This window comes from Sus scrofa, chromosome 1 (genome assembly GCF_054392235.1).
Source record: "Sus scrofa isolate SSC_HxYL_T2T_F1_AM1 chromosome 1, Sscrofa_HxYL_maternal_Yorkshire_Landrace_v2.0, whole genome shotgun sequence".
In the NCBI taxonomy this organism is placed as follows: domain Eukaryota; kingdom Metazoa; phylum Chordata; class Mammalia; order Artiodactyla; family Suidae; genus Sus; species Sus scrofa.
Genome location: NC_139383.1, coordinates 57,301,733 through 57,326,027, shown reverse-complemented (window position 1 = coordinate 57,326,027; position 24,295 = coordinate 57,301,733). Strand labels below are relative to the sequence as shown.

General features: G+C 45.6%; 1 protein-coding gene across 1 annotated transcript in view; it reads left to right on the top strand.

Moving 5' to 3' along the window:
- GABRR2 (gamma-aminobutyric acid type A receptor subunit rho2) overlaps positions 1-23,028 on the top strand; it is a 45,150-nt gene extending 22,122 nt beyond the window's left edge. Inside the window, exons 3-9 of the mRNA XM_003121296.4 lie at positions 10,132-10,199; positions 12,266-12,489; positions 13,572-13,654; positions 13,847-13,987; positions 17,618-17,770; positions 19,088-19,284; positions 22,405-23,028. Of these exons, the coding sequence (XP_003121344.2) occupies positions 10,132-10,199; positions 12,266-12,489; positions 13,572-13,654; positions 13,847-13,987; positions 17,618-17,770; positions 19,088-19,284; positions 22,405-22,716 (1,178 nt within the window). The 3' untranslated portion in view covers positions 22,717-23,028. The remainder of the gene's footprint in view (positions 1-10,131; positions 10,200-12,265; positions 12,490-13,571; positions 13,655-13,846; positions 13,988-17,617; positions 17,771-19,087; positions 19,285-22,404) is intronic.
- The last annotated feature ends 1,267 nt before the right edge of the window (positions 23,029-24,295 follow it).

Sequence of the window (24,295 nt, the reverse complement as noted above, 5' to 3'; positions counted from 1 at the left end):
GCACTCCCAAGACGTCGACAATCCCGTTGTGCTACAGTGAGAACTCCAGGGAAGGGTTTTAATGGCATCATTTGGGGTAAGCCTTGCAGCTTGTGGCTAGTTTTTCTGATTGGTCAGCAGTGAGGTAACAGGGTGATGTTTGGGAATCTTTACGCACAACCTTCTGGTTCTTCCAGTCTGCATGTAGTCACCATCTTCCCCTTGAGAGGAGGTCTTAGTTTCTGCAGAAGAACTCACGGATATGGGTTAGATTGTTATGTAAATCCCTTGAGAAGGAGCTAGAATTCCGTTTTTTCACTGAGCTATTGCTTCAGCTATCATTACTTTTCTTGCTTGACTGCTTTTCCTTTTCCTTTGTTTCTGCATTCCCCTCACTTCCCTAACTAGTAACTGCTTGAGTCTGCTCTTTGGAACTCAGGGAAGGCCTAGGAGACTAAAGCCTTTTTCTACAAGCAAGAAACAGGGGACATGGAGGGGCTGTTGTAGCTATTATACCCAAGGGGGCTCCACAGGGTCCTGCTCAGTGTCAGTCCTCACTTTTCTTGGATACTCCTCAATCCTGAGGGGAGCAAGAGCAGGACAAGAAAGGGAACAAAGTTTTGGATAGAGAAGTTAATCATCAACTCATGGCAGGGGTCTCCGTCTCACTCCTACTTGCTCCCTCCCTTCAAATTAATCTTCTTTTCTTGCCCTCTTCCTCAAACAGCCCCTCCTCCACAATCCCCTCTGGACAATCTCACTCCTTCCCTCCCTGACTCCATCTAAGCCCAGTGACCAATGAAGTCACCATGCACCTGAAGGATGGGATGTGGGGCAGTGGGGCAGGGCTGGGCCCTGACTAGACTAGTCTGCTTGGGATGATAAATTTAAGAACTTGGTTAGCTATCCAGTGGAGACCTCTTTTAGACTTCAACAATAGGGTCGGAGTTTGTTTTTTTTTTTTTTTGGCTGTGCCTGTGGCATGCACAATTTCTGGATCATGGGATAGAACCTGCACCACAGCAGTGACAACACTGGACGCTTAACTGCTAGACCACCAGGGAACTCCCTTGCAGTTTGGTCAGAGATTGGGTCCAGGAGGGAGACTGAGAGTCATCATCAGCTTTTAGTTGTGGGAGGGGCTGAGTGTTTGCAGGAAAGAGAAGGGCCCCAAAGACCTTAGAGAAGGAGCCAGGGAGGAGCTGGCTCACAGAAACAGAAGAGGGAGGGGATTTCAACTAAGGAGGGTGGTCATGGGAGAGAGGTCAGGAAGTCGAGGCTTAGGAAAAGAGTCCTCAACTCGGCAGGTGCAGTGGAGGAAGGAAGGCATGGATAAGGAGACAGCTGCTGGAAATGGGCTAGTGGAGGATGACTTTGACAACAAGAGGAAAATGGTAACCAGGACATCGGACAAAATCTCACTCCTAGAGTTTCCTTAAAGGTCAGTTGTCCAGTGATCCTCAAATTTGACTGTGGATCAGCATTACTGCAGGACTTGTGAAAACGCAGACTCCTGAGCCCCACACCAAAGTCTTTGGTCTAGGAGGCCTGGGGTGGGGCCCAAGGATAGCATCTCTAACAAGTGCCAGGTGATGCTGATGTTGCTGGTGGAAGGGTGAACCCCAGATGTAGTCCAGCCTCACCCACCCCATCCCAAATGGATGGTTAAATGTCTGCTCGGGAGGTAGTGCTCACCATGGGAAAAGTCAGACCTATTTTAAAACTGAAAGGTTGAATTACACCTACCAAGAGAGGAAAGCGTCTCAATCGGTATTTCAAATTAACTCAGACTTTGCAAGAAGCCTACAAGGAAAGGGAAGGGCCATGGAGGAAATGCAGAGTCAAGCCATGCAAACTGCAGTGATGAAAATTTCATAGTGTGTATCCATCCATGTCATTGCATGTAACTATAATAATCCGTTATATGAAGATACTATAAGGTATTTTTCCTATACCATCAATAGACTGGGTTGTGGGATTTTTATAGCTTCCGTTAATGCCTAGTAAGGTGGTTGTAGCAATTTACACCCACCACTGGCAAAGTATCAGAGTTCCTGTTGCTCCATATCCTTAGCAACACCTGGTGTCATTAGTCTTTCACATAAGCCAAGTCTGTTAGTACATAGTAGTAATATCTCATTGTAGTTCTAACCAAGCTATTAATGTGACTGAATACTTTTTCATATGTCTAATGTTTATCTCTCTTTCTTTGGAAATGCCTGTTCCACTTTCTTGCCCCTTTTTGTATTGGATTGTCTGATTTTTTTCTTTGTGGAACTCTTAGGAGTTATTTTTATATTCTGTATATGAATTCTTTGCCAGTTATATCTTCTGACTATCTTCTCCCTCTCTGTGGCTTCTTCTTCATTCTCTTTATGGTGTCTTCGATAAATAAGAGTTCTTGATTTATTTGCTGAAAATTTGTTATTGAACTGTAACATGTACACAGAAAAGTACACACATTAACGTGTTCAGCTTAGTGAGTTATCAAAAGGTGAACATATTCATGCAACCAGCACCTAGACCAAGAAACAGTATTTCCAGAACTCCAGAAATCTTCTCTCCTTGTCACTCTCCCCCCACTGTGGACAACCATTATCCTGGCTTCTAACACCAACAATTAGATTTGACAGGTAGTCTTATTTTAACATAAATTTGCTGATCTTTTGTGTCCTGAAAATAAGCACATTGCTATCCTGCTATTTGTTGTTTTGCCTCTCACCTTTGGATGTACAATCCATTTGGAGTTGTCTAGCACGTTGCATGATTTTCATATATACATTGTCTCAGCATTATTTAGTGAAGGTTCTATTTCCTCTCTAATGGTCTGCTGTGATATCTTTTTTTTTTTTTTTTTTTGGCCCCTCCCGTGGCAAGTGGAAGTTCCTGGGTCAGGGACTGAACCTGCACCACAGTAGCGACCTAAGCCACTGTAGTAACAACACTGGATCCTTAACCTGCTGTGCCACAGAACTCCCAATTTTCAAAATATTTTTGTGCTTAGTTTATGCTATTTCAGTATCATTAAGTACACACAGTTTTTGGAGTTCCCGTTATGGCGCAGAGGAAATGAATCTGACCGTATCATGAGGATGCAGGTTTGATCCCTGGCCTCACTCAATGGGTTAAGGATCTAGCCTTGCTGGGAACTGTGGTATAGGTTGCAGGCGAGGCTTGGATCCTGAGTTGCTGTGGCTGTGGCAAAGGCTGGTGGCTGCAGCTCCAATTCAATCCCTAGTGCTGGGAAATTCTGTATGTCACAAGCGTAGTCTTAAAAAGCAAAAAAAAAAGTACACCCAGTTTTAGAATTGTTACATTTTATTGAATTGAATAATTTATTATCATTAAATGATCCTCATCTCTACTTCATCTGCCTTTAAATCTACTTTACTTGATATAATATAGCTACACACCCTTTCTTTTACTAATGTATGTTATATATTTGCATTTTTTCATGTAACTTGTCTTTTCTGTATCATATATTTTTAATATGTCTATCTTTAAGCAGCATAAAGTTGGGTTTTGTTTCTTGATCCAGTTTGAGAAACTTTCAACATTTCTGAATTATCAGGTCTGGAAATATTCATTAACTAGTCCATATTCGTTAATTTAGTCCATTCATACTTATTGAATAATTTATATATTGGCTTTAAATCTATCATCCTACTATGTCCTTTCATTGTCCAATCTATTTTATGTTCTTTTTATTTTCTCCTCCCCTTCTTTCTTTTCTTTTCTTTTTTCTTTTTTTCTTTTTGCCTTTTCTACGGCCACACCTATGGCATATGGAGGTTCCCAGGCTAGGGGTCTGATCAGAGCTGTAGCCAATGGCCTATGCCAGAGCCACACAGCTTATGGTAATGCTGGATCCTTAACCCACAGTTCAGTGGGTTAAGGATCAAACCTGCAACCTCATGGTTCCTAGTGGGATTTGTTAACCACTGAGCCACGACAGGAACTCCCCCTTTTTTCTTTGAATTGATTATTTTTCGTTACTCCTATTTTGACTTTCCTATTTTAGTTTTGACAATATATGTTCTGACTATTTTTTGGTGGTTCCCCATAAAACAACAAGAATCTTTGACTTGTACTGGTATATTAATTAACTACTTTTACTGTCCTCCAGACAGTGCAAAGACCTCAGAACACTTTCACTACATTTATACCACTCCCCTCTTTTTTTCTTTTATTAAAGTATAGTTGATTTACAATGTTGTGCCATGTTCTGCTGCACAGCAAAGTGGCCTGCCTCCCCCTTCTTTTTTTATTTTTATTTTTTATTTTTTATTTTTTGGCCTTTTTGTCTTTTCTAGGGCCACTCCCTTGGCATATGGAGATTCCCAAGTTAGGGGTCTAATCAGAGCTGTAGCCACCGGCCTACTCCTGAGCCACGGCAACACCGGATCCAAGCCACATCTGCAACCTACACCACAGCTCATGGCAACCCTGGATCCTTAACCCACTGAGGGAGGCCAGGGATCAAACCTGCAACCTCATGGTTCCTAGTCGGGTTCATTAACCACTGAGCCACAATGGGAACTCCCCCCTTCTTCTTTTTTTTTTTAAATTAAATTATAGTTGATTTACAACATTCTGCCAATTTCTGCTGTACAGCAAAGTGATCCAGTCATACATACATATATATTATACATTCTTTTTCTCATATTCCCTTCTTAAATATATTTGTTGCATATGTTTATTTTTTCCAAACTACAACACATTGCTAATATTGTTTTATATAGTCAGTGCTCCCTTAGAATCATGCATATATTTACCATTTTTGCTGGTCTTTATTCATCCTTGTTTCTCCAGCTTTCTTTCGGGATCACCCTCCTTCTGCTTCAAAAACACCTTCATTTCAGGCAGGATGCCTGTTGGCAAATTCTCTTTGTTTTAGTTTGTCTTAAAATTATATCTCACATTTATTCTGAAGAGTCAGTATGGAAGAAATGGCATATATCTTTATTTCAAAAATGGATACATCTCTAATGCGTGCTTTCCAGGACCGCTGAAGAGAAATAATGGCTGAAAGATGGGAACCAAGAAAAGCCCTTGGCTAAACATATAATTCCTTTATGCTGCCTTGAATTTTTCTGCCTCACTGCCTATACTGCTGAAAATCCACCAATGCCTTTTATTTGGTTGACCAGATCCCTCTCTATATTTTATTTTTTTATTTTTAATTTTTTTAAAATTTTTGGCCATGCCCATGGTATGCAGAAGTTCCCGGCCCAGGAATCAAACCTTCACCACAGCAGCAACCTGAGCCCTGGCAGTGACAACACTAGGTCCTTAACCCAAGGAGCCACCAGGGAACTCAGATCCCTCTCTGAAAGCAGAAAAACCCACATCAGTGTTCAGCGGCCAAGACATGAATGCCTAGTTAGCTTAACTAGACTATTTTCTTCCTAACATCTCAAAGGACTCAGTCCTACTCAAAATGTAAAATTGTTCATGAAAGAAGGAGAAAGACCAGGGAGTTGGAAGAATTTCTCAAAATTTAAATGGGGAAGGGCCACAGAATGGAGAGTTCAGGAGAGCCTGGGAGCATTAGCTGTCAAAGGCAAAGGTCACCTCCATTGCACTTGGACCAAGGAGGATAGAGCTGATGGTCCTGTTGACGCTTGCGATGCGAGCCCCTGAATGCAGCTCTGGGGAATCCTCAACACACAGGTCGTTTCCAACAACCCAAGATCCCTGGAACTTGACCTCACCCTCACGTAGGCAGAACCTTCAGAGCCCTGCTGCCACCCTCACAGGCATCAAATTTCTCTCCAAAGGGCAGCTGGAGCTGTGGAGAGCGAGGCAAGCCCTGGGGACAGAGAAGCACAGTAACAGGCACCAAGCAAGCTGATATATTTTATCTAGAAAATGTCCTTTGCCCAAACCAGCTGCCTGTCAAACACTGTGCCCAGTATCTGAAAACTAGACCACAGGGAAGTTGGTCTAAAGAGGGTGATTTAGGAGTTCCCGTCGTGGCTCAGTGGTTAGCGAATCTGACTAGGAACCCTGAGGTGGCGGGTTCGATCCCTGGCCTTGCTCAGTGGGTTAAGGATCCAGCGTTGCCGTGAGCTGTGGTATAGGTCACAGACAAGGCTCAGATCTGGCGTTGTTGTGGATGTGGTGTAGGCCGGCGGCTACAGCTCTGATTCAACCCCTAGCCTGGGAACCTCCATATGCCGCAGGAGCGGCCCAAAAAATGGTAAAAAGACAAAAAAAAAAAAAAAAAAAAAGGGTGATTTATTTTGTTTCTGCTCTTTGGCTCTTGGGATGACGGGATGTTGCAGGCCCTGTGGCATTTGAGAGAAAGGGAATGAGGGGGAAAGGTGATGAGGGTTAAGAGGCCAGTTGAAGAGCTCCAACCTTGAGCTGATTTACTGTCTCAAGCTAACAAAGAACCAGAGGTTCTGGCCATTTCAGTGCCTTCCTGGAGCCTGGAGTGAGGGGAGTCCCCAGCTGTGAGAGCAGGGATCTCTTCCAAGCCCTGACCTGAGGGCACAGGAAAATATAAAGATCAGCTTACAACCCAATTTACCTGAGCGGGGGAAAAGTAAAAATAAAGCATTGTGCTCATTCGCTTTCATGTTTAGGAACACAGAAAATAGCCACTAAATCCCATGAGTAATAAAGAAGATGCACCCATTCTATTGGGTTCAGTCAAAACCCCCAAATATTCCATGGTGGGATTGCAAGCATGAGCGAACGTACAGGGGGAGGTTGGGGGAGAGTTAGTGAGCCCATCCAGTCCCTGGTCCGCCTCCATGAGGACCCCCTGCCCTCTCCTTGGGGCAGGATGTGAGGGTTGAAGCTTCTAGCTCCTTCATCATGTTCGGATCTCTGATCCTCCTTCCCTGCCCTTGGCCAAAGTTCCCTCCCAGTCCTCATTCCTGAGACCCAGACTCCCCCTGCCACCCCAAGCTTCGCCCAGCTGACTACTGTGGGTCAGCATGTGCTGGTCCTGCACCCCCTGGCCAGCACCCAGAGGACTAAGGTTCAGGGAGCTGGCCTTCAGAATTCCTTCCTCTCATAAGATCCTACCCAGATAACACCTGACTCCCTCAGGGACATTTTTTTTTTTTTTTTTTTTTTTTTTATGGCTATATGGAAGTTCTTGGGCCAGGGATTGAAACCTATGCCACAGCTACAGCAACACCAGATCCTTTAACCACTGTGCCGGGCCACCTGGCCAGGGGTCAAACTTGTGCCTCTGTGTGACTCAAGCTGCTGCAGTTGGATTCTTTTTTTTTTTTTTTTTTTTTTTTTCTTTATAGGGCCGCACCTGCGGCATATGGAGGTTCCCAGGCTGGGGTCCAGTTGGAGCTACAGCCGCCGGCCTACACACAGCCACAGCAATGTGGGATCCGAGCAGGTCGAGTGTCTGTGACCTACAGCACAGCGGATACCCAACCCAGGGGGGTGGCCGGGGATCGGAACCTGCAATCTCATGGTTACTAGTTGGATTTCTTTCTGCTGCCCCACAATGGGAACTCCCTGCAGTCAGATCCTTAACCCATTGTGCCACAGTGGGAAGCCTGTCAGGGACATTTTTGCCTGTGAGTGGAAGAGCATTCATTAATATGCTTGACAGACACACGTTTTTGGTTTTCCCCATTCTTAAGTTTTGTTTATTTTTTAATATATATATATATTTTTTGTCTTTCTGCCATTTCTTGGGCCACTCCCACGGCATAGGGAGGTTCCCAGGCTAGGGGTCCAATCAGAGCCGTAGCCGCCAGCCTACGCCTGAGCCACAGCAACGCAGGATCCGAGCCACGTCTGCAACCTACACCACAGCTCACGGCAACGCCGGATCATTAACCCACTGAGCAAGGGTAGGGATCGAACCCGCCACCTCATGGTTCCTAGGTGGATTCGTTAACCACTGCACCACGACGGGAACTCCCCCTTTTTAATCTTAAGATCTAGGAGTTCCCGCCATGGCACAGCGGAAATGAATCAATCTGACTAGGAACCATGAAGTTATGGGTTTGATCCCTGGCCTTGCTACTGAGTGGGTTAAGGATCCAGCGTTGTTGTGAGCTATGGTATAGGTTGCAGACTTGGTTCAGATCTGGTGTTGCTGTGGCTGTGGCGTAGGCAGGCAGCTGTAGCTCTGATTTGATCCCTAGCCTGGGAATCTCCATATGCTGTGGGTGCGGCCCCAAAAGCAAAAAAAAAAAAATCTAAAAAAATGTTATGGAAGCATAACATACATACAGAAATTGAAAAAAAATACAGGTTATCCTTGAAAAATGGAACAGTGAGGGGTGCAGACACCCCACATGCAGTCACAAATCTGCACATAACTTCTGACTCCCCCCAAACTTAGTTACTAATAGCCTCTATTGACCAGAAACCTTCCTGATACACCATTGATAAATACATATTTTGTATGCCAAATATATTATACACTGTGATTTTATAATAAAGCTAGTGCAAAGAAAATGTTATTAAGTAAAACTGTAAGGAAGAGAAAATACATTTATAGAACTGTACCGTATTAATACTGTAAGTTTACATTATCTTTTTACAAGAGGAATCATTTATCGTTACTTATGTCAATATTGTCTTATTTGCTACAGAACACTGTATATGCTATACATATTACTAGACACTGAAAATCAAAAGATGAAAAAAATTCATATTTATTTACAGGTATAATGAGAAAGCAGCAATATGACTGCTTCAGGGTAACCTAACCTATACACTAATGAATGAATCATAAAATTTTTATTGCATGCGGTTTCACAGTCATTTCATGATACAGCATTAGAAACAATGGTCCATTTAAAAAAACCCATTTACTGGTGATGACAGTCTGATAGGCAGTTCCTCCAGTTACGAGAGAGAGAGGCATCCTGTATGGTAATGTAATTCTTTGAAAGCAAAGTTATAAGGCAGTAAGAAAATAAAATACATTATTAGTTTTATAGTAAATATCACTCACACTATGCCTATGTAATGATAGACTAGTATCTATACCTATATTTTAGGCATTCATGCAGTATCTAACTTTCTTAATTTGTTAGCATTTCTAGGCTGTGTGGTTCATCTGTGAGTTTTTTCAAATTGTTGCAAATCTCCAAAATTTTTTCCTATACATGTATTGAAAAAAACCCACATATCAATGGACCCTCACAGTTCAAACCTATGTTGTTCAAGGGTCAACTGTATAAGTTCACAGCCCACTCGGTTCACAAAGTGAATTTATTGGTGTTACCATCACCCAGCCCAAGAAAGAGAACAGGAACCCACAGATAAACATAGTATTAGAAATCCTGTCACAGGCCAGATAAAATTGAGCACTGAGCTTCTGTGCTATATGTATTTTGATAGTTCTCAATGGACATGTCCTGAAAGGATTTCAAAATCTCATTCAGTGTTGTCTTTCACTGTGATCTAACTGTGTACAGAGAAGACCTTGTCCACCCAGGTTGACGTCTTCTAGCAGGCAGGACCCCAGCTATCTGTTAGGTGCTCTTAGGTACCATTCAAACGATGAATGAATACAGCCCTGGGCATGCAAGTGCCCCAAACCTGCATAGAGGCTGTTTCTGTCCTTTCTATTTATTTTTACGTATTTTTAATTTTTCCACTGCTCTGCAGCATATAGAAGTTCCCAGGCCAGGCATGGAATCTGAGCCAGAGCTGTGACCTATGCCACAGCGGCAGCAACACTGAATCCTTAACCTGTTTCTCTGGGCTAGGGATCAAACCTGCACCGGCACAGAGATAAAACGGATCATTACCCCACTGTGCCACAGGGGGAACTCCTCTGTCCTTTCTAGATGTCACAGGAGGACAAATCACCAGGGTCTCCACTCCAACACTGGAGTAACATTAGTTCCTTTATCCTGCAGAGGCAGCCCTGGGATGTAGGAAGTAATGATATAGTCATCCACTCATGCAACAAGCATGGATTAAACACCCACTTTGGCCCACAAAAAGCACCTAAGGTAGACACAGCCCCTGCCCTCATGGAGAAAGCTTGGGCTCCCCAAAGCCAGGAAGCAGCAAGAGAACCCTCATGGGATTCGAACCACCACTTCACTCCTGCTCCACTGAGTTCCCTAGGGGAAGGGGGTTTGGCTGCCTCCGGGTCCAGTGCTAGAGAGGAATGCACCTTAACCAGCTGTCTTTGACCTTCTGCAGGCCCTGCCATCCCAGTGGGTGTGGACGTGCAGGTAGAGAGCCTGGACAGCATCTCAGAGGTGGACATGGTATGTGAGCCCCTGGTGGGAGCTCTAGGATGAAATGGTATGGCTGAGGTCCTCTGAGAGCCTGCGGGGGGGTGGGGCCACACAGGTGCCAGCTGTGCCTGGGTGTGGAGCCAGAGCTAGAGGGGCTACAGCTGCGGCTTGGAGGTTAGCCCTGGGGCAGTAAAATCTACAGTAGGGCTTCTCTGGATTGATGGGTAAAAATATCTTGGGGAGTTGATTAAATGCAGATCCCAGGTCCCACGTTCTCCGGGAGAAGTCCAGCACTTTTCGTTTTGAACACATGACTCCCAGAGATGTGAGTGGTCAGACGAAACACACTTGGAGGTGCACAGGAGGTGGACACGTTCACCTTGAAATTCTGTAGGTTTCTGATCGCCAGGGCCTGCCGGGAACACAGCTCCCCTGTCTACTCTTTGGCAGTGCCCAGGAGGATCGGGTGGTCCTGGGAGCCTCTCTGAAGAAGCCTCATTTCAGCTGAGACCTGACAGCCATGGGGAGGGCCCAGCAAGAGCGTGTAGGAGGTCTCAGGCAGAAGAAACAGAGTTTGCAAACTGAAAGGGGAAGAGAGGGCCTGGAGAGGTGGGCTGGTGGGCCCTGCAGCACAGCCATGAGAGGTCTGGGTGTGGTCCATAGAGCAGAAGTGAGCCCACTACATCTTTCCAGCCTTCCTCCACCTGCTCCCAGACAAGGCTCTTCTCAGTAGTTGTTTGCACTCAAGTGTTAGCTCTGGCTAGGGGGTAAAGTCTACACTCTTGGTTTAAGGCATCAACTATGCAGATGAGGAGAAATTTTTAACAGGATAAGCTTTCAGGCTGAAATTACACTAGGTATGCAGCTGCCCATCTTCTCATCCATTCATTCCCCCCACTGGTCCATCCTGCAAATATTTATTGAGTAGCCGCTATTGTGTCTTGCCAGGCACTAACTAGGGTCTAGAGAATCAGTGGTGGGCAGGACACAGTTCTGCTTCGAAGGTCTTATAAGTCTAATGGTAGAAACCTAAATGGGACACCTGGCTGTCTGGGTTTCTGCAAGTGTCTAAGTTGAATTGAAGGTTAGCCAATAAGTAATGAGCCATGTGTGCCAAGGTCTAGGTGTGAGAGAGAGCAGGGCTTTGGGGAAGTTGGCCCCAAGTCTGGCAATGGGCATTTTAGCTGCTGTTTTCATTCGCAAAGCCTGAAGCATGGGCTGTGCCATCTCCTGGGCTCCAACCCCACAAGGCATGAAAGTGAGCCTCTTTCTTTCTTTCTTTCTTTCTTTCTTTCTTTCTTTCTTTCTTTCTTTCTTTCTTTCTTTCTTCCTTTCTTTCTTTCTTTCTCTTTCTCTCTTTCCCTCTCTCTCCTTCTTTCTTTCTTTTTGTCTTTTTTTTGCCATTTCTTGGGCCGCTCTCATAGCATATGGAGGTTCCCAGGCTAGGGGTCAAATTGGAGCTGTAGCCGCCGGTCTACGCCAGAGCCACAGCAACTCGGGATCTGAGCCACGTCTGCAACCTACACCACAGCTCACGGCAACGCTGGATCCTTAACCCACTGAGCAAGGCCAGGGATCCAACCTGCAACCTCAGGGTTCCTAGTCGGATTCATTAACCACTGCGCCATGACAGGAACTCTGAGGCAATCTCTTTCTTAAGTCACCAATGCCATTGCCTCTGGCGACATCCCACAGGGCTGCAGAATTGTCACCTCTGACTTTGGAGGCTGAGCCTGAGGTGTCCCTCCCAGGGGTGGGTAGAAGGTTAACGGTCAGAAAAGGAGCTTTGAAAGCCATCTCTGGAGTTCCCATTGTGGCTCAGTAAGTTAAGGACATGATGATGTCTCTATGAGGATGAGGGTTCCATCCCTGGCCTTGATCAGTGGGTTAAGGGTCTGGTGTTGCTGCAGTGCCACATATATGGCTTGGATCCCATGCTGCCATGGCTGTGGCATGGGCCTCAGCTGTAGCTTCAATTTAACCCCTAGCCTGGGAACTTCCATATGCCACAGATGCAGCTGTAAAAAAGAAAAGAAGAAAAGAAAAGCAAGAGAGTCACTTCGGTCTGGTCTCATCCCGGCTCCCCCCTCCTACAGGACTTCACCATGACCCTGTATCTGCGGCACTACTGGAAGGATGAGCGGCTGGCCTTCCCCAGCACCAGCAACAAGAGCATGACCTTTGATGGCCGGCTGGTGAAGAAGATCTGGGTCCCCGATGTCTTCTTTGTTCACTCCAAGAGATCCTTTATCCATGACACCACCACAGACAACATCATGCTGAGGGTGTTCCCGGATGGGCAGGTGCTGTACAGCATGAGGTAACTGTCCACAGGGTCATGGCTTCTGGGTCCAATGCCATGCTCATGCGTGGACAATGCCAGGGATAGTTTGACTGATTTCCCACTGTATTGTCAGAGCTAAACTGTGCTTTTCACAGTACATGAGAAAACAGTACTTGCTGAATGAATTAGCTTGTCCACTCTTGGTTTCAAAACCCCCTTCTATTTTTTTTTTTTTAAAGGAAGTTCCTGTTGTGGCTCAGCAGGGTAAGAACCCAACATAGTCTCCATGAGGATGGGGGTTCTACCCCTGGCCTCAAGCTGCTGTGTAGGTCAAAGATGTTGTTCGGACCTGGTATTGCCATGGGTTCGATCCCTGGCCCAGGAACTTCCACTTGCCTCAGGTGTGGCCAGAAAAAAATTACAAAGTTATAGTGCAATATCTTTGAAACAATTTCTCCACAGACAGAAGAGTTAGAAAAATATATTTTGGGAGTTCCTGTTGCAGCTCAGCAGTAATGAAACCAACTAGTATCCATGCGGGTTCGATCCCTGGCCTCACTCAGTGGGTTAAAGATCTGATGTTCCTGTGGCTGTGGTGTAGGCCAGCAGCTACAACTCCAATTTGACCCCTAGTCTGGGAAATTTCATATGCTGCAAGTGCGGATCTAAAAAGATGAAAAGAGGAGTTCCTATCATGGCTCAGTGGAAACGAATCTGACTAGCAACCGTGAGGACACAGGTTTGATCCCTGGCATCGCTCAGGGGGTTAAGGATCCCGTGTTGCCACGATCTGTGGTGAAGTTCTCTGATGCAGCTTGGATCCCGTGTTACTGTGGCTGTGGTGTAGACTGGCAGCCATAGCTCCGATTTGACCCCTAGCCTGGAAACCTCCATATGGCATGGGTGTGGCCCTAAAAAGACCAAAAAAAAAAAAAAAAAAAAAAGATGAAAAACAAAACAAAACAAAACAACCCTCTAAACCTTAAGTTAGAGATCCGGGTTTCCAAACTCCTGAAGAAGACGTGAGGAGGCAGCTTGGTGTATCTATGTTCTTCCGTCTCTGGGCTGGCATATGGCCAATAATACTGAACCAGCCAATGCATTTGTTTGGGTTCCAGGATTACAGTCACCGCCATGTGCAACATGGATTTCAGCCACTTTCCCCTGGACTCCCAGACCTGTTCGTTGGAGCTAGAAAGCTGTATGTATCCATATTCCTAAAAACAAATCTTTGCCTTATTCCCTCTTTTGTGCCATTGTAGTAACTGTGAGACTAAGAACTGCTCCTCTGTGATAAGACCTGTTTACTCCCAGGCTGGTGTAGGATTGCCTGGTTGCCCCACCCTCCCTCTGAAGAAAAGGGTCAAATTAACTTCTTTTCCTCTCCTCAAAGATGCATATACAGATGAAGACCTGATGCTGTATTGGAAGAATGGGGACGAATCCCTGAAGACAGATGAGAAGATCTCCCTGTCTCAGTTTCTGATTCAGAAATTCCACACCACTTCCAGGCTGGCCTTCTACAGCAGCACCGGTAGCTCACTTTTGCTGCAGTTGGATTCAAATGTGGAAGAGAGCACATTAGAATTCTTCTCCAGGAGTTCCCATCGTGGCTCAGTGGTTAACAAATCCGACTAGGAACCATGAGGTGGCGGGTTCTGGCCTTGCTCAGTGGGTTAAGGATCCGGCCTTGCTGTGAGCTGTGGTGTAGGTCACAGACGCGGCTTGGATCCTGAGTTGCTGTGGGCTCTCGGCGTAGGCCGGTGGCTATGGCTCTGATTAGACCCCTAGCCTGGCAACCTCCATATGCCGTGGGAGCAGCCCAAGAAAATGGCAAAAAGACAAAAGAAAAAAAAAAAAAGAATTCTTCTCCAGCCTCAACCTTTTCCCTTTCCAATGCAAAGAATTTTTAATTAGTCTGATAATATGTAGTCCAACAAAACAAAAACAGCACTGAAAGTTAGGGATTTTAAAAGTTACTGCCCTCTGAAATTCCAGGGCTGGAATGATTCAGCTAACACCCTTGCAGACATCTTGCTTTAATTATGTAATTTTACCAACAAGAGAAAAAAAAGAAAGAAAAGAAAAATATTTCAGAATATCCCCCCCCCCAAAATTATGTAATTTTACAAAAGTGGGGTCAGATTTGACATGCTATTCCACCACCTGATTCGTTTGACTTAAAAATATGGTTGGATAGCTTTCTGGCTTTCTGAGAAAATGTATTTATTACCTATATTCAGAGTTATAGATTCCTTTCCTGTGAGTAGGATAACCTCTTCTTGGATCCTGGGGCTGTGTTTGAAGTTTTGAGAGGATCCATCTGTCAGCTTTTCTCTAATCTCACCATTAGCAGTTGTATTAGTTTCCTAAAGTTGTTCTAACAAAGTACCACTGATGGGGTGCTTGAAACCATGGATGCTTGGTCCTCGTAGTGCTGGGCTGGAAGTCTGAGTGCCACGCTCCTTCTGAAGAGTCTGGGGAGAAGTCCTTCCTTGTCTTTTCCTAGCTCCTGATGGTTGGGACACCCACCAACCCTGCCTCCATTGTCACGTGGCATTCTCCCTGTGTCTCTGGTCTTCCCGTGATGTTGTGCCTCTGTGCATCGGTGTCTAAGTTTCCCTCTTCTCTAGGGACACCGGTCACTGGATTATGGCTCACCCTAATGCAATATGACCGCATCTTACTTTGATCATGTGTACAAAAACCCTACTGCTCAATAAGGTCACATTCACAGGGAGCGGGAGTTAGCGACCGACTGCCTCTGCATGGCCACCAGCTCCCAGGTCGCCTCCTGACTCCCACCCTCTGTCCGCAACATCAAACACTGGAGAAGGGGGAGCCCCAGCCAAGGTGGCGTTGGCTCAGGACAGCATAGCCCATGCTTGTGTCCCTTTACGCCCACACTGCCCATCCTCATCCCTCTCTTCTCTTTCACTCTAATTTCTATTGCCACACAATGTTCTTTTCTCATCTGTTCTTGGCAAATTCCTGTCGATTCTCTTTCTAAAATCATTTTTAAGAGTTTCCTATATAATTTTTACAATGTGCCATTGTTTTGTGTGCCTTATATGAATTAATTTTTACCCAACAAATCTATGGTGTAGATATGATCCCCAGGGTTTTTTTTTTTTTTTTTTCTTTTTAAGAGCTGCACCTGTAGCACATGGATGTTCCCAGGCTAGGGGACGAATCTGAGCTGTAGCTGCCCACCTATGCCACAGCCACGGCCATGCAGGATCTGGGTTGCATCTGCGACCTACACTACAGCTCATGGCAACACTGCATCCTTAACCCAATGAGCAAGGCCAGGGATCAAAGCTGCCTGGGAACTTCCATACACCATGGGTGCAGCCCTAAAAAAAACAAAACAAAACAAAACAAAAACACAAATAAAAAAATAAATAAAACTTGTCTTCCGCTCCCAGTATTTACTATGTACCAACAAGCAGGTTTACCTTCCTGCTGGGAGAGGGACTGTCACCCAAGACTGATCTTTTTGGAACCCAAGTGTACATTTTCAAAGTTCCTGCTTCCCTCCTAGTGTTTCCAAGACAACTCTCCCTGATTTTCTTAGACAGAAGGAAAGGATAATGGAATAGTCCTTAAAGAACAGAGTTATTGGCCCTTTGAGAAAGATGCTGTGCAAACCTAAGGAACAGTGTTTTCCCTCATGGGTACCAATTTAAGTAGGGAAAGTGAAGCTGATGTAATTGAACAAAGGCTGTGGGATGAGTAAATGATTAGTAGTTTGTGTCACATTCAAAGATGACTTTCTATTTATCCACGCCACTAAAAGCTCCTGTCTCTTTTAAACAACCCAGAAACCTGCACGGTACCCTGTGTCAAGCTTGTCTGGACCCAACCTATTGTTCCAGCCTTTCCCTATGACCCAGCCCTTCCCTTTCCTGACTCAATGCTAACTTTCCACTCCAGCCAGATGGTCTTTGTCCCTCAGCAGTATTTTTCCGGGAGCAGCTTGAGGTCCACCTGCATTCCCCCCCCCCACCTGCAGAGGATGTTGGACAAGCAGATTTCTGGGCCCCACTCCAGGCTACAGAGTTAGAACCTCAGGGGGGTGAAGCCCAGGAATCTGTATGTTTTACAAAGGATTTTTTTATGCACACCTGCTTTGATCCCAGTGGTTGGGCTTGTGGATCATTTGAAACCTTACCATTTCATTCCTTTTTTACAACTATTAATCACGATTCTCCACTTGCCAGCATGAAATAGACACTATACCATCTTTTTTTTTCCCCTGAGAAATGAGTAAATGGTCAAGGACTTGTACAAGGTGGATGGGGTAGCTTCCACAAGGTGGATGGAGTGTCAGGAGTAGAAGGATGTCAGACTTTAGAATCATTGAAGGGCCTATTTTTTCTTGTGAAGGATGTGGAGGTGACTGAGCTGACCCATCTCACGATAAAGGGGACAGTGACAAGGGCCCAGGTCTGCTGGCTCCTGCCTCAGCCTCAACAAAATAGAACCAGCCCAAATTCTTAGGCTCCTAAGCAGGGAGTCACTTAGGAAAATGATTGTGGTTTGCAAGTAACAAATACCAAACAACTAAACCTAGATCTCTGTTTATTTCTACCTTTCCTCAAAATACTGTGAAGCAAAGTTAGATAAGATAATAACAAAGAGGGAGTTCCCATTGTGGCTCAGTGGCAATGAACCCAACTAGTATCCATGAGGATGGAGGTTCGATCCCTAGTCTTGCTCAATGGGTTAAGGATTCAGCGTTGCTGCAAGTTGCAGCCTAGCTCACAAATTTGGCTTGGATCTGGTGTTGCTGTGGTTGTGGCATAGGCTGGCAGCTGCAGCTCCAGTTCAACCCCTAGCCTTGGAACCTTCATATACTGTGGCTGGGGCCCTAAAAAGACAAAAAATTAAAAAAGTAAATAAAAAGCAAAAAAAAAAAAAGGCAAACAATTAAAGAGAATAAACAAAAGAGTGAATGTACTAATATACTAGGTATTGGCAAGGTACTTGTTTATGGGAGAGAGGGCTTAGATTTTAGAAAGAATATGTATTATATTAAGCAAATGGATCATTAACTTTTAACTTTCTGCTGAAGATGTGAGCAATGACAGGGAAGGAAGGGCTCCCCGGGATGGAGTTTGTGTTTGCGATGGATGCTCACTGGCTTCTCTGTGTCCCCCAGGCTGGTACAACCGTCTGTACATCAACTTCACGTTGCGTCGCCACATCTTCTTCTTCTTGCTCCAAACCTACTTTCCTGCCACCCTGATGGTCATGCTGTCCTGGGTGTCCTTCTGGATCGACCGCAGAGCCGTGCCTGCCAGAGTCTCGCTGGGTAAAAAAAGCATTTGCTATGGTGTGGCAGGGTGGTTATTTTCTTTCAACCCATCACTGTGTAAAGAAGATGTAAAAACATCACTCAGGGCTCTTAACCAATAGGCTGCCAGAGTCAGAAGGAGCAAACCTTCCTCCTGTTTCTTGCCTTCCCATTAGCACTCTGCCCTTGGTTCCCCAGACCACACCGTGGAAACGACAGGGAGCTCAGACCACCTCAGCTTTACTTGAGTTATTTCAGAGAGATGGTGCCTATTTTCAGAGTAGACTCCTACCACCAGCAATGTCAAAACTCAGCATGTTGATAAATAAGTCAGTTTGACAGATGACCAAACTTACCATGTCAAGACAAACATTTGGTTTGTTGGCCTTATGTAATAGATAGGCTAAGAGTTTGGGGGTAGGGCCCATATTTTTTTATTTCTGGGAAGGAAAGGGATGAACCCCCTGGAGTTGTGGTTTAGTGCTTCGCAGATGCCCTGAAATTCCAGAGTGAACATTTGCAACCCATCATTGTCCCTTTGGGCAAAATCAGGCTGGGCCCTGAGAAACGTGAGCATTTAACCAGCAAGTCTTAGGGAATAAGAAACTGGCATGATAGGCTTCCAGGAATTTCCAGTCTTCCTGGACTTAGGTGAGGGATGGTGCATTCATTCCTTGAAGCATAGCAACTGTTTTTTTTTGGTTTGTTTGTTTGTTTTTGGTTTTGTTTTGCCTCTTTTATTTAATCTTTTTTCTGTTTAGGGCCACACCTGGGGCATATGGAGGTTCCCAGGCTAAGGGCTGAATAGGAGCTGTAGCCGCTGGCCTACACCACAGCCACAGCCATAGCCACGCCAGATCCAAGACAAGTCTGTGACCTACACCACAGCTCGTGGCAACACCGGATCCTTAATCCACTGAGTGAGGCCAGGGATCGAACCTGCATCCTCGTGGATACTTGTTGGGTTCATAAACCACTGAGCCACAATGGGAACGCCTATTTAATTTAAAAAAATTTTTCTTTTTCAAGTGATGTACAGTTAATTTACACAGCCCCTGCTTTAATTTCCACACCTGAGCTGATCCTTTGGGAAGCACCCCTGATCTTGGCAGCCACATCACAGGAACCCAAGCACCAAGGGGCTCAACGTGAAAGGGGACAGGCAGCGAGTGTGGGAGGGATGGCCGAGGTGGGGGGATGCTCGGCCCCAAGAGGTGGAAACATGCCCCAGGACCTTCTTGTTAGATTTAAGAGGGAGAGAATATGACTTCGTGAAACGTGGGAGCTGTTTTGTAGCCTTGATGTCAGCGGCTGACCTAAAGCTGGATGTTGCAGGGATCACCACGGTGCTGACCATGTCCACCATCATCACGGGCGTGAACGCCTCCATGCCCCGCGTGTCCTACATCAAGGCCGTGGACATCTACCTCTGGGTCAGCTTCGTGTTCGTGTTCCTCTCGGTGCTGGAGTACGCGGCCGTCAACTACCTGACCACCGTGCAGGAGCGGAAGGAGCGGAAGTCACAGGAGAAGGCAAGAGACGTTTCATTCATTTCCTGGAGGCCAGACTGCTGGTTGGATGAGCGCAGGGGGAGGGAGCTTGCCTGGAGAAAAGGGAGATGCTTGTGCAAAAGGAGGAGGATCTATTTTAGAATAGTCTCACTTCTCCCACAAAGGATCCCAGAACGTCTTTGGACAAAGACTAGGAAGACTTGGGTTCTTTGGGCCAACCCTGCTGGTTAAGTTGGGTCTCAGTTTCCTTGTCTGTAAAAAAAAAAATGTAAAACAGAAGCCTCACTCCTCTCAGGGTTATTGTAAGGGTCACATAAGATAATGTGTTTTTTTTGTTTCATTTTTTTGTCTTTTTGCCATTTCTTGGGCTTCTCCTGTGGCATGTGGAGGTTCCCAGGCTGGGGGTTGAATCAGAGCCGTAGCTGCCAGCCTACACCAGAGCCACAGCAAGGTGGGATCCGAGCCACATCTACAACCTACACCACAGCTCATGGCAACGCTGGATCCCCAACCCACTGAGCAAGGCCAGGGATTGAACCCGAAACCCCATGGTTCCTAGTCAGATTGTTAACCACTGAGCCATGACGGGAACTCCCAAGATAATGTTTTATGAAAGTTGTTTGGAAACTGTATGGTTCTAGGCACATATAAAGTATCACTCTTATTACTGAATGTGTTTAGGGAAAATGTCTCTATGGCCTGTGAGCAGGCAAGAGCAAATTTCTAGAATAAAAATCTCCTGTATCTATCAGTGCCCTGGCCCAGTGAAAATTCAGCCACATACAATTTAGCCTTTCAATTCATTGGAAATTCTATGCTGTCTATACGTATTGCACTGTACGATCCTAGGTATTAAACTATCCTATGAGATGGAATGTAAATGGAGAATTCAGGGCAATGCACAAGGGCAGAGGGAAAGTCTGTTCTATTCATATGCAGACTTTTATTAAGCACATTGAAAAATAAAGTGCCAACTTGTTACCAAATCCTTGCCGACCAAAAGGGGTGTTCACCGAAGATCAGGGGATGTGAAAATCTCATATTTCTGTGTATCTAGGTGGCTAGGAGATCCTTAGTACAAGGGATCCTCTTCCTAAATTTTAGGAAAGAGGACTTGCTGCCTTTTCAAAAGTAGTCTTTTTTTTTAACGGCCATACCCTTGGCATATGGATGTTCCCAGGTCAAGAACTGAATCTATGCTGCAGGTGCAGCAGTGTCAGATCCTTTAACCCAGTCAGTGGAGTACTGAACCTGAGGCTCCTCAGTGACCCAAATTGCTGCTGTCAGATTCTTAACCCACTGTACCACAGTGAGAACTCTCTCAAAAATAGTCTTTTAATACCCCCATCTTAGCTGTTAAATATTTCCACATTGGCTTCAAATATGCTAAATTGGTTAAGAATTTTTTTTTTTTTTTTTTTTTGCTTTTTAGGGCCACACCCTCGGCATATGGAAGTTCCCCAGGCTAGAGGTTGAATTGGAGCTGCAGCTGCTGGCCTACACCACACCCACAACAATGCAGGATCCAAGTTGAATTTGTGACCTACACCACAGCTTGTGGCAACATGGGATCCCAACCCACTGAGTGAGGCCAGGGATTGATGTCATATCCTCATAGATACTAGTCAGATTTGTTCTCACTGTGCCACAACAGGACTCCCAAGAATTTATATTTTAAATTTTATTCAAAACTTTTTGCATTTCAAATGATTTTTGCATTCCAAAGCTTCCTAGTATTCATCTTCGTATTTGAAGATCCATGGTAATAGAAAGCAGGGTACAAAATGTCATTATTTCATTTTCCCTGATGGAAAAAGAGAGGCACCATAATAGGGCTGACAGCCAGGTTAGAAACATATTAAAGCCAACGTGTAGAGAATAACCCAAGTTCAGTCGGTCAGTTGGCCAACACCAACCAAACACAAACCTTTTTGACTTGGGTATGTGAATCCTTGTTTAAATTTTCATTGATCTGGAGTTCCCGTCGTGGTGCAGTGGTTAACGAATCCGATTAGGAACCATGAGGTTGCGGGTTCTTTCCTTGCCCTTGCTCAGTGGGTTGACGATCCGGCGTTGCCGTGAGCTGTGGTATGGGTTGCAGATGCGGCTCGGATCCCTCGTTGCTGTGGTTCTGGCGTAGGCCAGTGGCTACAGCTCCGATTCGACCCCTAGCCTGGGAACCTCCATATGCCGTGGGAGCGGCCCAAAGAAATAGCAAAAAAAAAAAAAAAAAAAAAAAAAAAAGACTAAATAAATAAATTTTCATTGATCTGTAAATTGCTCATTACCAAATGCCTTTGGGTTATATTTAAGTACTTTTGATTTACAATTCATGGACCTTCCTATATAGAGTCATTCAAAATATAGCAAAGCCTTCATCCAACAAATATGGATGCTTTGCTGACTCAGATTGTGAGGAGGAGTTAAGCAAAGCCATTTCCTTTCCTCCAACTTATTTTTTATAAACATTTTCATACTTGGGAAATGGTTGAAAAAATAGCATAACACACATCCATACACACTGCCCTTCCATCCAACATTGTTGATATTTTGCCATTTTTATGTGAGTTTTTTCTCACATAAACATCTCACATTTGGTCGATGGAGACAAACTATTTAAAAATGGACAGACACCATGACCCTTTACCTTTAAATGTAGCTCTTTAAAATAAGGACCCTCTCCTACCTAACCATATTTTGATTCATGCACACAGAGCTGGGGGCCCTTGACTGGAACCAGAATGTGTGGTTTAAAGTCCTGCCTCTGACGCTAGCTGTGTGATCTCGGGGGAGAGTGGTATAGCTTCTCTTGAACTCGGTTTTTGCCTCAGCCATTAAGGGCATTTGGACTAAATCAGTGGTTCTGGATCCTGGCTGCATAGTAGAACCACCTGAGCATCTTAAATTACTCTAGAGTGGAGTAATACTGAGCCTGAGCATGGCAGTGTAAAGAGCTCCCCAGGTGATTCTAATGCCAAGGTAGCGCATCGTTGGACAAAATGATCTCTAGAGATCTTTCTGGTTCTGCCTTTCTATGGCTCTCAGTAGCCATAGGCTTTCCTCTCAGTCTGGGCTGCCTCCTCTAGGCCTGCCACAGATCTAAGCGTGCCTGATACCTCCCCTTGTGTTTTCTGCCTGCAGTTCTCATGCATGTGTGGAATGCTTCCCTCAAGAACCATGATGCTGGATGGAAGCTACAGTGAATCTGAGGCCAACAGCCTGGCCGGGTACCCAAGAAGCCATATTCTGACAGAAGAAGAAAGACAAGACAAGATTGTGGTCCACTTGGCCCTGAGCAATGAGTCCAACTCCTCCAGGAAGAAGGGGCTGCTGAAGGGCCAGATGGGTCGTCGCATCTTCCAGAACACCCATGCCATCGACAAATACTCCCGCTTGATATTCCCGGCCTCCTACATATTTTTCAACTTAATCTATTGGTCAGTGTTTGCCTAGGGGCTCAGGGGCTGTGTCTGGGGAAGGGCGTGGACATCTATGGGGTCTGGCTGGCCGCCCACACATGGACCTGCTGACCGTGTCCCCTCACAGACAGAGCAGCAGCTCCTGGACCACCTCGGGCAGCATCCCCACTCCAGGAGGAGCCCTGGAGCCCTCCAGCTGCCCTTTCCCAGACCCCACGGGCTTGCTCGTCCTTCACGCTGCGTTGTGTCCCACTTCCTGCCTCTCTGGGACTATCTATCTCCTTCTGTTCTTGTGTGTGAGCAGGCTCATGAGAGCCTCCCTCCAATTAAAAAAAAAAAAAAAAAAGGAGTTCCCATCGTGGCGCAGTGGTTAACGAACCCGACTAGGAACCATGAGGTTGCGGGTTCGGTCCCTGCCCTTGCTCAGTGGGTTAACGATCCGGCGTTGCCGTGAGCTGTGGTGTAGGTTGCAGACGCGGCTTGGATCCCACGCTGCTGTGGCTCTGGCGTAGGCCGGTGGCTACAGCTCCGATTCGACCCCTAGCCTGGGAACCTCCATATGCCGTGAGAGCGGCCCAAGAAAATGGCAAAAAGACAAAAAAAAAAAAAAGAAAAAAAAGAAAAAAAAGGGGGAGTTTCAGTCCTGGCACAGCAGAAAAGAATCCGACTAGGAACCATGAGGTTGCAGGTTTGATCCTTGGCCTTGATCAGTGGGTTGAGGATCCGGCCTTGCCGTGAGCCGTGGTGTAGGTTGCAGACATGGCTTGGATCTGGTGTTGCTGTGGTTGTGGTGTAGGTTGGCAGCTGTAGCTCTGATTTGACCCCTAGCCTGAGAACTTCCATATGCTGCAGGTGCGGCCCTAAAAACAAACAAAAGAGTCAAATGCCTCCCAGATGAACATTCTAGACCCTATGAAGCCTAGGATTCAGTTGTAATGGGAAGGGAAGAATGAAAGGTAAGCTTAAGGGCATTCTGGATAGGTGACATGAAGTTAGGATGCCAAATGGAAATTGAGGAATTCTTACTGTTGTGCAACAGGATCAGTGGCTTCTCTGCAGCTGCAGGATGCAGATTTGTCCCTGACCTAGCACAGTGGGCTAAAGGATCTGGTGTTGCCACAGCTATGTCATAGGTTACAACAGTGGCTTGGATCTGATCCCTGGTCTGGGCACACCATATGCCACAGGGTGGCCAAAAAAGAAAAAAAAAAAACCAGGAATTAAAAAATCTGTATATCCTGCAATTGGAATAAGTGCCTACCCAGGAAAGAACAACTCAGATCCCAGAAAGGAAATGACTTGACCTGGATGAGTCCGGCAACCTGCATGATTTTGCAGGGTTAAGCCTTGACTGCACAAGCATCCTTGTTCAATTCATCATTGTTAGTATTAATTACTGTGCTGCTATTATAGATTCATGTAATAAACTTTTTTTTTTTTCTCTTAGGACCACAGGTGAGGCATATGGAAGTTCCTAGTCTAGGGGTAAAATCGAAGCTACAGCTGCTGGCCTACACTACAGCAATGTTGAGTCGCATCTGTGACCTACACCACAGCTCACAGCAACGCCAGATCCCTTACCCACTGAGCCAGGTCAGGAATAGAACTCTCAT